Raw genomic sequence first — 14,758 nt, 5'->3', positions numbered from 1 at the left:
AATGTCTGCTCTTTGTTTAGCTGGGAGGAGACTTCACACTTTGGAAAGAAGATACTAGATTGTGGAGCAATTTTTGCCAAAATGATGGTTAACAATCCTTTGCTGCGTGCTTCAGGGAATCTGAATTTGTTCATGTTTCTATAGACAGGCGAGGCCGCCATATTTACAGTATCACAACTGCTGAACAGATTTTCAGGTAGGAATGAGACAGACTTTCCCTATATCATGGAATCTTATCACAGAATAGTAGAGTTGGTTTATAAGGCCCCCGAGTCCAACCCCCTGCTCAGTGCAGGTATTTTGAATGGCTGGCCGTTCTGCACTGTCCTCCACTTGCCTCATTCAGTGAAAGTCCCACCCTCCCCACAAGGCCTGGCTGAAGCACTCCTTTTATGAGGACACACTTGGCGGGTCCCACTTGCCCATAGCTATTTCCGACACCCATGAAAGATGCCCAGTGATTTCCTACCTTGAATTCTGGGGAAATCTCCTCTAGAGGAGTCATCTTCTGATTTTCATGTTCCTTGGATTTGTCGCACACCAGACAGATAAGGGATTCATGGTCTTTACAGAAGAGCTTCGGGGGTTCCTGGTGCTTCTCACAGACTCTGCCCATTACCCCTGGAAGGAAGAGCTTCTTGGCTATTAATATTTTTAAAACATTTGCAAGCGGTCGATGCGGGATGAGGTTCCTTTGTTCGAAAGTTCCTTTACACTGAGGGCAGGACGCCTCTGCAACCGACTCCCCCAAGGACTGGCTCAGGCAGGCTCTGCAGAAGTTGTGCCCACACCCTGCAACGGTCACTGGATCCTTGAAATAATCCAGGCAGATGGGACAAGTAACCTCATCAAATAGATCCTTAGCTGGACCCCCAGTAGCCATGGTTGCCTCAAACTCGAGTCGCTCTTCCTTGTTCTGTCATTATTTGTCTTTCAAGAAGTGGGCGTTTCATTTCCTGGAACTAAGCTGATTGAGGAACTGTGCCGTGAGCTGCAGCTCATGTATGTGCCAAAGGCTACAATAGGTGTGAAAGTACAAGTGGAGGCCTTTCCATGCAATAAAAAAAGGAGCACACCACTCAAAGTTAATAATTTGCATGGTAATCTTGCAGCTCTTGATCCAGCACCGCTGGCGCAAGGTTCCATCCACACATAACAGACGGGTGAGGGAGGGAGCCTTGCTGTCATGTCAAGGGAGCCAAGGAACAGAGCAGGGCTCTTGCCTTGATGCCCTACTTGTGAGGCTTCCAAGAGGCACCTGGCTAGCCAGGGATGAATCACGCCTGAAAATAACATATTTCAGAAACACCATAAATCTCCATTGCTCTCTCCATAGACTCTCACTGCAAAGTCACTGACAGTTTCTGAAATGGAGGTAGAGAGAGATAGAGAGAGATGAATGCTTTTAATATTTATAGACAGGGCCTGGATCAGGTAGATTCATTTCCATTGGTCTGGGGAAACAACAAATTCTGATTGTGACGCAGGTCAAGCGTAGATACACAGCTTCAGTACTCCAGCAGTCAGCCAGATCCAACAGCCCACATCAGATCTCCAGAGAATCTATAGATTTTTAGAGGGCACCTCTGCCTTCCCTTTTGTATATAACTGAATGTATTTGAGGATATATTTCATGTGTGTTTTTTTATTTATAATTTCAATTTTTAAAAAATTCTTACATTAACATAATATAGACAAAAATAAACATATGGCAACTGATACAACAAATAATAATATAGAAGATTTAACTTATATAATGGAGCTTATAATGCAGAAAATTGGGAGGGGGACAGATACATTTCACGTGTCAATATGTTTAATTGTATTAAAACATTTATTTGTTGTCACTTTTGTGTTATTTCAGACTCAAAAGTATAATACCCTCATATATGCACACGACCCTTTCGCCACAAATATAGATGGGGTGCTATACATTTTATCCACACAGCAACCCTGTGAGGTAGAATAGGCTGAGCAGAGAGATGTTGATTTGTCCAGGGACACACAGTGAGCTTCGTGGTCATGTAGAGATTTGAACTCAGGCCTCATCATCCCAAGTCCAACGCTCTATGCGCTCAGTAATTAAAATCATTGACAGGTATTTCTGCTCGGGCATTTGAGTCAAGCATGTGCAGGTTTAAAGAGGGAAGGGATGTGTCAAGAATAGCTAACTTTGGTCAAGCTGAAATGGGTCAACCAGAGAGAATTCTGGGCGTCTGTGGTTCATAAGACACCCTACTGGGGGAGATCCGTGGCTTAGCGCCAGACAGACAATTTGCAACATTGCAAGGAGATGCGACTGAACCTTAGCCGTTATCCCTTATCAGCTTCCTGAGATCAAAAGTCAGGAAGAGGGGGTGTTGTAGATCAGGACCCCTGGGTGAGGTTGTCTAGCCCCCTTATCTTCAAAGGCTTCAAAGGAGTGGATCACATATGGCTATTTGCCTCCCCCCCCCCCCCCCGTGGACTGAGAAACTCCATACAAATGAAGGATATTCCTTCATTTGTTGTTCCCTATTTCCATGTACCCGACTCGCCTGAAGCTTTACAGAAAAGAAAAGCCATTTGGGAACCAGGCTATTCTACTGTGAGTGTAGCATCTTAGTTTAGAAAGTTATTTGTTATATTCATGCTCTGTTTTGAACCTCTCACCATTGTTATGCCAATGTACCTCATGTAGCCCTCCTGAGGGTGATTATCTTTGGGGAAACAATTGCTGCTCTCTTTTGTATATACCGTTCTAATTCTTTTAAATAAACGACTCTTTTGTAAATGGTGTGTATTGGCTTGAAAGAAATGATTCTAAATCTAGTCCTTGATCGCTGAACACTACTGATTAACATTGATTAATGAGGGTTAATCCCTTTAGAACTCATCAGCTCTCTGAGATCCCCTTCCTCAGAGAAAAGAGCTAGGAAGAAGGGGTGGTGGCAGTACTACTGTAAACTTACTCCTGGAGGAGGGAGGGTTTTGCCTGGGAAGCAGAGACCCAAAGGAGTTGGGACTGTTCTCAGAAGCAAAGAACCCCCTTGGGGTGCTGAGGGCAAGGGACCCCAGGGGGACAATTCTTTGAGAGGGTGTGCTTGCAAGTCCTGTGCCCGCCCCACATCTCTGGATGCAGCAGCTTCTCTTATTTTATTTTATTTATTTATTAAATTTATATACCGCCCGACTAGCAATAGCTCTCTGGGCGGTGAACATAAAATAGCATAAAAATACAATGAATAACAAAATAATACTAAAATACAATCAACAATCGAATACAATAAACATTTTTAAAAGTAAATCAGTGTAACTTAAAATGCTTCAGAGAATAGGAAGGTTTTGACCTGGCGCCGGAAGGAGAGCAGAGTCGGCGCCAGGCGTACTTCCTCGGGGAGACTGTTCCATAGTTCGGGGGCCACCACTGAGAAGGCCCTAGATCTTGTCATCACCCTCCGGGCCTCCCTGTGAGTTGGAACCCGGAGGAGGGCCTTCGTAGCAGAACGTAGTGCACGGGCCGGTTCATATCGGAAGAGGCGTTCCACAAGGTATCGTGGTCCCGCACCGTATAAGGCTTTATAGGTTAATACCAACACTTTGAATCTAGCCCGGAAACATACTGGCAACCAGTGCAAGCTGGCCAGAACAGGTGTTATATGCTCGGACCGCTTGGTCCTTGTCAGCAATCTGGCCGCCGCATTTTGCACTAGTTGTAGCTTCCGAACTGTCTTCAAAGGTAGCCCTACGTAAAGCACATTACAGTAATCCAAACGTGAGGTTACCAGAGCATGTACCACTGATGTAAGGTCCTCTTTACTCAAATAGGGACGTAGCTGGGCTACCAACCGAAGTTGGTAAAACGCATTCCTAACCACCGAGGCTACTTGAGCCTCAAGTGAGAGGGAAGAGTCTAAAAAGACTCCCAGACTACGAACCCGGTCCTTTAGGGGGAGTGTAACCCCATCCAGGACAGGGTATATATCCACCATCCGATCAGAGAACCCGTCCACCAACAGCATCTCAGTCTTGTCTGGATTGAGCTTCAGTTTGTTAACTCTCATCCAGTCCATTGTCGCAGCCAGGCAACAGTTCAGCAAATCGACAGCCTCACCTGAAGAAGATGAAAAGGAGAAGTAGAGCTGCGTGTCATCAGCATACTGATGACAACGCACTCCAAAACTCCTGATGACCTCTCCCAACAGCTTCATGTAGATATTAAAAAGCAGGGGGGACAAAACTGACCCCTGCGGGACCCCATATTGGAGAGCCCGCGGTGTCGAGCAATGTTCCCCAAGTACTACCTTCTGGAGACGACCCGCCAAGTAGGAGCGGAACCACTGCCAAGCAGTACCTCCAACTCCGCGAGCCTCTCCAGAAGGATACCATGGTCGATGGTATCAAAAGCCGCTGAAAGATCAAGGAGAATCAACAGTTACACTCCCTCTGTCTCTTTCCTGACATAGGTCATCGTACAGGGCGACCAAGGCTGTCTCAGTGCCAAAACCGGGCCTAAAACCCGATTGAAATGGATCTAGATAATCAGTTTCATCCAATAGCGCCTGGAGCTGGCCAGCAACCACCCGTTCCAAGACCTTGCCCAGCTCTCTTGAGGCTTTTCAGTGTTGAGTGCTAAGGTGTGAAGGGGCATTCTAAGATCATTTGGGTGAATGCATTTAGAAACCTCCTGATAAGACAGGCATGGGAGAATTTGAAGTGGTTTCACCCAAATGATCTTACAATCTCCCTTCACACCTTAGCACTGAATTAACAAATATCTGAAGGGGAGATGGCACATATAAGGACATTGATGGCAAGGCTTTCATCAGCCCCCTCCCCTCTTGTTCAGATGCAGGGCCAGCACCAGAATGCACATGGGCCCTTGGGCACGAGACAGCAGTGGTGGTGGTGGTGACAGCAGCACTGCTGCTGCCAGGGGCTAAAATAGGCCCTGCCATGTCAGCAGATTAGCACTCTGTGTGCCCTCACTTGCCCTCACTGCCACCTTGGGTAATAGTAAGCAGTGTGCAGCAGGAAGTTGCACAGCCAGCCTGCACCAGTGCTGGTGGTGGGTTCCTAGGAGAATGACAGCTGCTCTGCAGCGCATGCTCCACAGCCCGATGCTAGTGTGGATCATGGCTACACCTGCCCAGTCCCAGCAGCAGAGCCCCCTCTCTGCACCAGGGGCCCTTGGCCAGTGCCCAACCTGGTCATCCACTGGCGCAACACCTGTTCAGATGAATGCCTGAATAAGATTTGTGTTACCTTGGATTCAGAGAAATCTTGAGGCCACACCATGCCAACTCCAAGCTAGCTCTCCTCAATGTAAAGCAGGCAAGAAGAACCTCTGGCCCACAGGATAATAAGGCCTGGCACAGCTCCCAATATGGCCCATATGTGACCTCATCTGTGGAACAGGTAGACATATGGCTGCCAATGAACAATTGGGAGTTTTAAAGTGCATTCCTGATTGATCATTGGCAGGGGAGGCTTGCTGCCATGGTGATCAATTGAGTGGTGGCAAGAGGAAGCCCACTAGGATTAGCTACACTATGGAGTAGTGCAGCTAACTCTTGCAGAGAGCGGGGCTTGGAGTCAGTGCTTGACAGCTGATAATGGCTGACTTCAAGACAGCGCATAGTTAAACTATGCAGGGACGTCACTAGGGCTGTGCGGCAGGTGCGGGCCGCACCGGGTGACACCCCGAGATGGGGGTGACACCACGAGCCGCCGCCCCCAGGCACTGCCGGGAAGCGGGGCAGGCAGGCAGAGAGCTGCCCTGCCCGTGCTAACATGTGGAAGGCAGCAGCCGCGGCGGCCACAGCACACAGGGGAGGAGAGGAAGCCCGAGCAGCCGTGGGAGGCGCGGGGGAAGAGCAGGAAGCTAACAGGCGGAGAGCTGCCCTGCTCCCGCCCTGTGCTAACACGCCCTTTGTCCTACAGTGACCGGGAGGGGAAAGGTACATTGACTGAAATCCTCTCATTTTGCATGGCTATGAAAGATGCAGAGAGGGCGGCCTGCACCGATTCTCCTACACAAATGGGAGAAGCAGCTCTCATGGCATGTGAAACGGGGCTGGGATGCTTTTTTTAGCTCCCACGGACGTGTGTCTCTCCACTCTCTGCCTCCAGCTCCCGCTGTATCCGCTGATACAGGCTGGTCACGTTTTTGGCTGCTGATGCTGGCGCTGCCTTCTCCTCTTCACACATCCACACACCAGGGCTGCTTGTAGCTCCCAGTCCCCAGCCATTCACACACAAAAGCATGCAACCATAAAAGGGAGTGTTGTGTGATTTGACGGGGGGGGGAACCAGGGCCCATTGCTACAGAGAACCATCTCCTCTTACACACACACCCCTCCTCATTGCTATGCCTGATTTGATCCCTACACATTCCGCCCAGCTTATCCAGGCTGTTCCTGGGGGTGGGGGGAGCAGAGCAGAGCCCAAAAGGGAATGAATGAAAAACGTGATGCAGAGAGAGAGGATGAAGGAATGAATGAATGAAGAGGGAAAGGGGAAAACATGAATGAGAAACATGAAGAGGGATGAGGTGGGGAAGGTGGCAGAAGGAAAGCCAGCATTGTCTGAATGGGTGGATGGATGTGTTTAGAAAAGCAAGAAACTCCCCCCTCCCTCCCTCCCTCCCTCCCTCTCTGTTTGTGTGTGTACAATCAGAGGGGATTTATTTTCCCTTTCCTTTTTAAATTTATTTTTAAAATTTATTTTAGAAAAGCAGGAACAAATTCCATAAGGACATTTCTGTTACTCAAAGAGCTTACAAATACTTGAACGGATGATAAGAGGAGAGAAAGAGCAAATATTACAAGAAATGACTTTTTTTAAAAAAAAATCCACATCTTGTCAATTACAAAATGGATTAAATCTCCAGCTGTAAATTCTCTCTCAGGAACTTGTGGTTTTGTTTTGCTTTCAGGATCAACTTCACCACATGTTTTCTTAAAGAGAAAGACTGCTTTATAGTGATCATCTCAAACTAGTAAATCAGTTTTGACATCATATTCACAGCACGCCACATTTTCCTGCAAGTTCCATCAAACGCCGTACATTTGGGTTCCGCAATATTTGGCTACTACTAGCCAAACCAGATGGTATTTTTCTATCCTTTTCCCCTAGAATTATTCCACTTCCTCCCCCTCCATGCACAGTAGTAACATCTGTGGTAACAGCTGGTTCTGATTGCTGCCCAGTCAGTATAACCACTGTGCAAGATCTACTCAGCCACTGTAATTACCTTTTTGTTTTGAGTGCCCTTTTGTCTGGGTCTTGGTTCAGGTGTGTATCCAACTTTGATGTGCTTATGGAAGGGGTGTGCAAGTAGTGTGTGATGTTCCTATATTAATGTATATATGGTAAGTGTTGCTGTTTTAGAAGATACATGGTAATTGGAGTGAAAGAGGGGGAGTGAATGGGCAGTAGAATGTGAGATGATTGGCTGAGTGTTTAAAATGGCTGAATGTATAAAAGGAAGAGTGAGAGTGGAATCAGGGGGGAGAAGAGAACTGAGTGGATTGCTTGGTGGGGTTTAGAGAGTTGTTTACCAGGAGGGAGGTGGAGTTCGGATTAGTATTGAGTAAAACCATATGCTTATGTGCCTTAAGAAGAAATCTTGTTAATCTTGTTAGCTTTGTTATCTGTAATAAATACTTAATTTGGTTTACCAAAGGCCTGATCCTTGGCTGGGGTTTCACAGACCAGAAGGGAGGGTAAGGTAATGACCAAGGCTGAAAGGGAACTGTAACAAATGGTGGCAGCGGTGAAGAGAATAACAATACCAGTATTCAGAGTCTCTGGGAATACTAGTATTGGGACGTTACTGGTGGTTGCCTAGCAGGGGGATCTGTTGAGATCTGTGCTAGAGCGGATAGGTAAACCATAAGAGAGTGCGGTCCGGACTGGTGGAGTCCCTGGTGGTGCCTAGAGACAGGCAGTAACCACGAGCAGATAGGAACCTGACAGGGAGAGCCAGGGAAGGACGCATCACACGTGGTGGTAGTGGTGGGATACGAACAACAGAGAATCCAGATACAGTGGTGTGGCAAACAGAAATAACAAAACAAGATTTCTTGTGAGAGTGACTGGCAAAGAGTGTGTGGCAAAGAGTGAGTGAACTCAAACACCATGGCTGAATACATAAAAATGAAAAGAGAGGAGCTGGTGGAGAAGTGCATAACATTCAATTTACCTCATGAGGGTAAAGGGGTAGATGAATTGAGGGTAGCACTTATAGGATTTGCAACTGCCCAGCAAAAACAACCTGTCAGAGAAGAGACCCCAGAAGGATATTTAAGCAATCCCGCTTATATAGAGTACTTGAGAGAGAAGTTAAGATGGGAGGCTGAGGAAAAAGACAAGCAGAGGGAGTTGGAAGCTGAGAGATTGAAGATGGAAATTGAGAGAATGAGAATGGGGTTTGAGGAGAGGGAGAAGCAACGAGCAGTGGATGCCGAATTACAAGTAGAAAAGTTAAAATTTGAAAGAGAGAAGTTTCATTCTGATGAAACAAGAAAGGACAGAGATGGAGCAAAAATAAAAATTACTCCAAAGGACTTTGCTGTCTATGAGCCTGGTCAAGATCCTCAAATTTACCTCAGCAACTTTGAAAAAGCAGCTCAGTTGTGGGGGCTACCTGAAGATAAATACATGCAGTATTTATCAAATCTGATTAAAGGGGAATTGGCTGAGGTATACCAATATTTCCCCTCAGACAGGCCCATCACCTATGCTGAATTCAAAGAAGCAGTGTTTAAAAGATTCAGACTGGGGCCTGATTATTTTAGAAAGCTTTTCAGAAATTGCCAGATACAGACAGGGAGGTCTTTTGTGGAACTGGGAGCAAAGTTGATGGATATATTTGGAAAGTGGATGAGTAGTGCCAAAGCTCAGTCTGTGGAGGAGGTGAAAAACCTCATGATATTGGATCAATTATACCATCAGTTACCACCAGAAATAAGGCTCCTGGTCAAAGACCGTTCCCCTACATCTGTGCAGGAGGCCACAGAGATGGCGGATCACTTCGCCTCCAATAGAACTGGCTGGGTGGGGAAAACATCAAGAGAGTTTAAACCCAGACCATATAGTGCTGGCAGAAGGGATGTGGTACCACAGCGAGTGAGTCCTCCAGTAAAATTTGAAGGGCACAGGACACCCCAGAGTGGATCTGTGTACCCTAAAAGTGAGGAGAAATTATGCTACAAATGTGGTAGACCGGGGCACCTACGTTTTCAATGTGAGGTTGCCAACCCCATTAGTAATCCTGCTCAGACAAGGACAGTGAAAACAGAGCCCAAGGCTTTAGAAACAGCGAAAAAGGTTCAGTTCTGCCAGATAAACTGGACAGAAGTAACAGACCTTGATTCAAGTCTGAGAGAGGAAGTGAGTGTACAAGGGGCAAATAATTGGGCATTGCTTGATACTGGTGCCGCTCAGACATTACTGAGGCCAGATTTAATAAAATCTGAGGTAATATTACCTCAGGAAACTGTGACTATCCAAGGAGTGAGAGGTCAACCAGAAAGTTTACCTGTGGCCCTGGTGGATATGACTTGGAGAGGCCGAGAGGGCCGATATAAAGTAGGCATTAATGCCCAGCAACAAGAACCAGTAATACTGGGAAGGGATGTAATGGGCGCCCAAGGAAAGATCTATGTAGTGACCAGACAGCAACTTGGCAGAGAAAAAGAAGCCATATTAAGGGGGGCTGAAACAAACAGGGTGGAATCTGTTAACCAGCCTCAGGTCACCATAGCAACCACTAGCAGGCCTGCTGAAGAAGACAAACTGTATCAAGTGGTCTCTGGGGAAGAAGCAGATCAATTCAGGGAAGAGCTGCATAAAGATATACGTTTGAAGCAGATAAAGGAACAAGACCTGATCCAACAGATTCCTTTCACTGACAAACTGAGGAATCAAGTTGTGTGTGAGAATGGGATTTTATATAGACTGTGGATGCCTGCTGAGAGAAAGGGTGAATGTGAACCAGTGAAACAAATGATGGAAGTGGTGAAAGAGAATTTGAGTCATGCACAGGAGAAGCAAAGTTACTGGTATGACAGAACAGCCAGAGAACGTGTGTATGATGTGGGAGATATGGTTATGGCGTTCATACCCAGGAAACATGACAAATTACAGGCTAACTGGGAAGGACCATATACCATCAGGGAAAGGCTTGACACAGTGACATATGTAATCACCACAGACCAATTAAACAAAAGCAAAGTGGTTCATGTAAATATGTTAAAGCCTTACCATACCAGGGATGCAAAGGTGTTGCAAGTTACCTTATTCCCTGAGGGAAGTGGGCCTGAACTTCCAGATTTGGTACAGGAAAGCAAAGACAAAGGAGGGGTAGATCAAGTGGAATGGTCAGAGGAGGTAGAGGAGGAAGTAAAAGAAGAGATTCTGAGAGTTTTGAAAACCTATAGGAATCTCTTTAGCAACAAACCTGGCCGAACCAGTATAGTTATACATTCCATTGATACTGGAGATCATGCCCCAATCAGATCTGTTCCGTACCGTGTGAATGGGAAAGTTTTGAATGAGATCAAAAAGGAGGTGGAAGATATGCTGGAATTAGGAGTGATCAGGGAATCCATCAGTCCCTGGGCCTCAAGTATTGTCCTGGTTCCAAAAAAAGATGGAACGACAAGGTTTTGCATTGATTATCGGCTAATCAATAGAATTACTGTCCCAGATGTGTATCCTATGCCTAGGGTAGACGCAATGTTAGAGTTATTGGGGGCAGCAACCATTATCTCTACACTAGATCTCTGTAAAGGATTTTGGCAAATGGAACTAGACGAGCAATCCAGAGCCAAAACTGCCTTCAGTACACCAGATGGGTTATATGAGTTTGTGACCTTACCCATGGGACTAAGGAACTCACCAAGTTCATTTCAGAGGCTAATCAATACTGTGTTGCGAGGCATGTCAGCTTTTGCAGTGGCCTATATCGATGACGTGGCCATTTTTAGCAAATCGGTACCTGAGCATGTCCAACACCTGACAACAGTATTGGAGGCCTTAAGAAAAGCAGGCCTCACAATAAAAGCTAAGAAATGCCAGTTTGGACTAAAGGAAGTAATCTATTTAGGACATAAGGTGGGGAGTGGGAAAATCACCCCCTTATGGAGCAAGGTGGAGGCAATACAAGCGTGGCCGATCCCCTTAACCAAAAAACAAGTAAGGGCATTTCTGGGTGTGGCTGGATTTTATAGGAAGTTTGTGAGAAATTTTGGGGAAATAGCAACCCCCTTGCATGAATTAACAAAGAAGAAGTGTTCTGAGCGTGTGGTATGGACGGATGAATGTCAGAAGGCTTTTGATCTACTGAAGCAAGCCTTGTGCCAAGGACCCATATTAATAGCACCAGACTATGAGAAACCATTCATCGTGGCTACAGATGCGTCGGACCTGGCGCTGGGAGTCGTCTTGCTACAGGAGAGAGAAGGCACTAGACATCCAGTGGCGTACCTGAGTCGCAAGCTGACGCCGAGGGAGAAAATCTATTCGTCGGTCCAGAAGGAGTGCCTAGCGGTCGTGTGGGGACTGAACAAGTTGCGCCCATACGTGTGGGGACGAAGATTCACAGTGACTACGGATCATCGGGCCTTGTTATGGTTGCAGACTATGAAAAACCATAACACTATGCTGCAGAGGTGGTCCTGGGCCCTACAGGACTATCAAGTGGACTTCCAGTTCATAAAATGCAAGGACAATGTACTGGCCGATGGACTTTCTAGGCAAGTGGCTGGAACTGCAGTGACGTGACCAGACAGAGGAACAGAGAAAGACATTTTCCCCATAGAGACTTTTATTTGTTAACGGGACGTATAAATCCTGGAACAGGAATAATACTCTGCTGTTTTTTAAGGGGGGGGAAATGTGATGTTCCTATATTAATGTATATATGGTAAGTGTTGTTGTTTTAGAAGATACATGGTAAGTGGAGTGAAAGAGGGGGAGTGAATGGGCAGTAGAATGCGAGATGATTGGCTGAGTGTTTAAAATGGCTGAATGTATAAAAGGAAGAGTGAGAGTGGAATCAGGGGGGAGAAGAGAACTGAGTGGATTGCTTGGTGGGGTTTAGAGAGTTGTTTACCAGGAGGGAGGTGGAGTTCGGATTAGTATTGAGTAAAACCATATGCTTATGTGCCTTAAGAAGAAATCTTGTTAATCTTGTTAGCTTTGTTATCTGTAATAAATACTTAATTTGGTTTACCAAAGGCCTGATCCTTGGCTGGGGTTTCACAGACCAGAAGGGAGGGTAAGGTAATGACCAAGGCTGAAAGGGAACTGTAACAAATGGTGGCAGCGGTGAAGAGAATAACAATACCAGTATTCAGAGTTTCTGGGAATACTAGTATTGGGACGTTACTGGTGGTTGCCTAGCAGGGGGATCTGTTGAGATCTGTGCTAGAGCGGATAGGTAAACCATAAGAAAGTGCGGTCCGGACTGGTGGAGTCCCTGGTGGTGCCTAGAGACAGGCAGTAACCACGAGCAGGTAGGAACCTGACAGGGAGAGCCAGGGAAGGACGCATCACATAGTGCCCCCCCCAAGTGTGGAGGCTTGGACAAACATTGTGTTATGGAAAACCAAAGTCTGTGTGAAAGTACATATTTGGGAATGCCATCAGTGTAATCCTAAACATGCTTAATAAATAATATCGAACTTGCACATCACAACATATATTACGGTCATGTCCATAAGCACCAGGAGGGTAGTCGCCCAGGGGATCTTAGTCCCTCTGCTTTTTTGGGAGCAGGGTCCCTATGTCTCCAAGCATCCTACAGTCAGCATGAAAGGGGAGTGTGTTAGTCACTGAGAAGAGTCTTCTAATAGGCTTCCTTGCCTTTCCTGCTGATTGAAGCCAATCAGAGTGAAAGAAGGTGAGTCAGCCACTGAGAAGTCTCTTCTCAGTTACTAACGCTCTCCACTTACATGCTGATTGGCTCCTAGAGATGTTTGTTGTTGTGAGAGAATGCATTAACAAAGATCTCATTCTTAATCCAGGAGCAAAGAAGGGTGTATGTGGCTGCAACTATCATGAAGGGACTCTGCACTTCTGAATTTTCTACTAAACAACTGATAAATACCTATGTAACTTTGTGTCTGGAGACTTATTATTAAGAATCACTTTCCATAATTGTAAGGAGGTATGTCCACACGCATGCATCCCAGGCACCTAAATGAGGGGTGAGAGCAGCACAGGGACATAAGCAGATGTCTTATACCAGGGGTTCCCAGACTTTTCTTCTACATAGACCACTTGAAAATTGCTGAGGGTCTGAAAGTATCTGAAAATTTACTATGGGCATATGCAAGATAATTAACTCCCATTAGTGATAAGAGCAAGAATTTGGGCTGTGCATATGATATTGTAATTTAAAGGTGTAATTTTAATTTTGCTAGTTGTTTGTCACTACCATTGCCGTTACATTCAGTGATATATGGGAATTACGATTTATGAGTAACATTAAAAAACATTACAAAAAACATTACTAAGGATTCTGTATGGTCTGGTACGGGAGGAGGTCCATGGGGGTGACACCATGAGTTACCGCACCGGGTGACACCAACCCTAGTGACTCCACTGAAACTATGGAATTTGCTCCCACGGGAAGCAGAACTCATGGACATGCAATGAAGCTGAATGTTGGAAGATTCAGGACAGACAAAAGAAAGTCCTTCTTCACACAGCACAGAGTTAAATTGAGGAACTCCCACAAGAGGAAGTGGTGGATGGCCACCAACCTGGATGGATTTAAAAGAGAGTTTAAACAAATTCATGGAGGATAAGGATATCAGTGGCTACTGTGATGGAAGGGAGAGACTCAGGAGAGCCTGCTTATGCGCTTCCTTGCCCAGCTGTTCCTACCTGCCCTGCAGAGCAGGCCACTTGAGTTTTAATAGTCCAGTAACTGCCGCTGCTACCTCTCTCCCCACTCACAGTCCCCTCTTCCCTCCCCACTCTTCCCATGGGAAGAGATACTGGGTTGCTCCACAAAAATACTACAAACTACTGAGATCCTAAGAACAACACACCCTGAGCTTTCCAGCCAGATCCTCTTACAATTCTCCCCCTCCCTCCTGGAGAGCATAGCAGCATGCTGGTCCTTTAACAGCTCTGAAACATATCCTGCTTACTTACTTAATTAATTAATTAGATTTATATCCCGCCTTTCCTCCCAGTAGGTGCCCAGGGCAGCAAACAAAAGCTCTAAAAATACTTTAAAACATCATAAACTTTAAAATATATTCAAACAAAACATCCTTAAAAACATATTAAAACAAAACATCGTTAAAGACATTTTTTTAAAAAATGCTTTAAAAACATATATATATATTAAAAAGCTTTAAAAACAATCCGATCCAGTATTAGCAATTTGTCAGTCGTTCTAAAACAGGCAAACTAATATCAGATTTCCTTTTACGTATGGACTGAGCTACATATAAAAATATTGCAACAGATTTAGTAGTGGCTTTATCTGTATCAGATAGAAAATGCTTTAAAAGCCAATCGGTAGATCTACCAGGAAAAGTTTTAATAATTGGTAAAATAAGTCTAGTTCAGGCATCCTTATACATATCACAGGCGAAAAGAATATGTGCAATTGTTTCAATCTCTCTCAATGTACAAATACAAAAACGGCTTTCGTATGGGACACCATTAAAGCGGCCTTCTAACATCGCAGATGGAAGGCAATTAAATCTTGCCTTGGCATATAAGTTCCAATAGCAAGGAATGAACAAATCAT

The 14,758-nt window shown here is 45.5% G+C and overlaps 1 protein-coding gene across 1 annotated transcript in view; it reads right to left on the bottom strand.

Annotated features, from left to right (window-relative positions):
* Window positions 1-986, bottom strand: part of LOC133378865 (uncharacterized) — a 38,734-nt gene extending 37,748 nt beyond the window's left edge. The window contains exon 1 of the mRNA XM_061613479.1: window positions 470-986. Coding sequence (XP_061469463.1) covers window positions 470-883 — 414 coding nt within the window. The 5' untranslated portion in view covers window positions 884-986. The remainder of the gene's footprint in view (window positions 1-469) is intronic.
* Between the last annotated feature and the right edge of the window lie 13,772 nt (window positions 987-14,758).

Source organism: Rhineura floridana, chromosome 3 (assembly GCF_030035675.1).
Source record: "Rhineura floridana isolate rRhiFlo1 chromosome 3, rRhiFlo1.hap2, whole genome shotgun sequence".
Classification (NCBI taxonomy): domain Eukaryota; kingdom Metazoa; phylum Chordata; class Lepidosauria; order Squamata; family Rhineuridae; genus Rhineura; species Rhineura floridana.
Note: the sequence above shows the minus strand (reverse complement) of the source record. Positions and strands in the feature narration are given on the sequence as shown.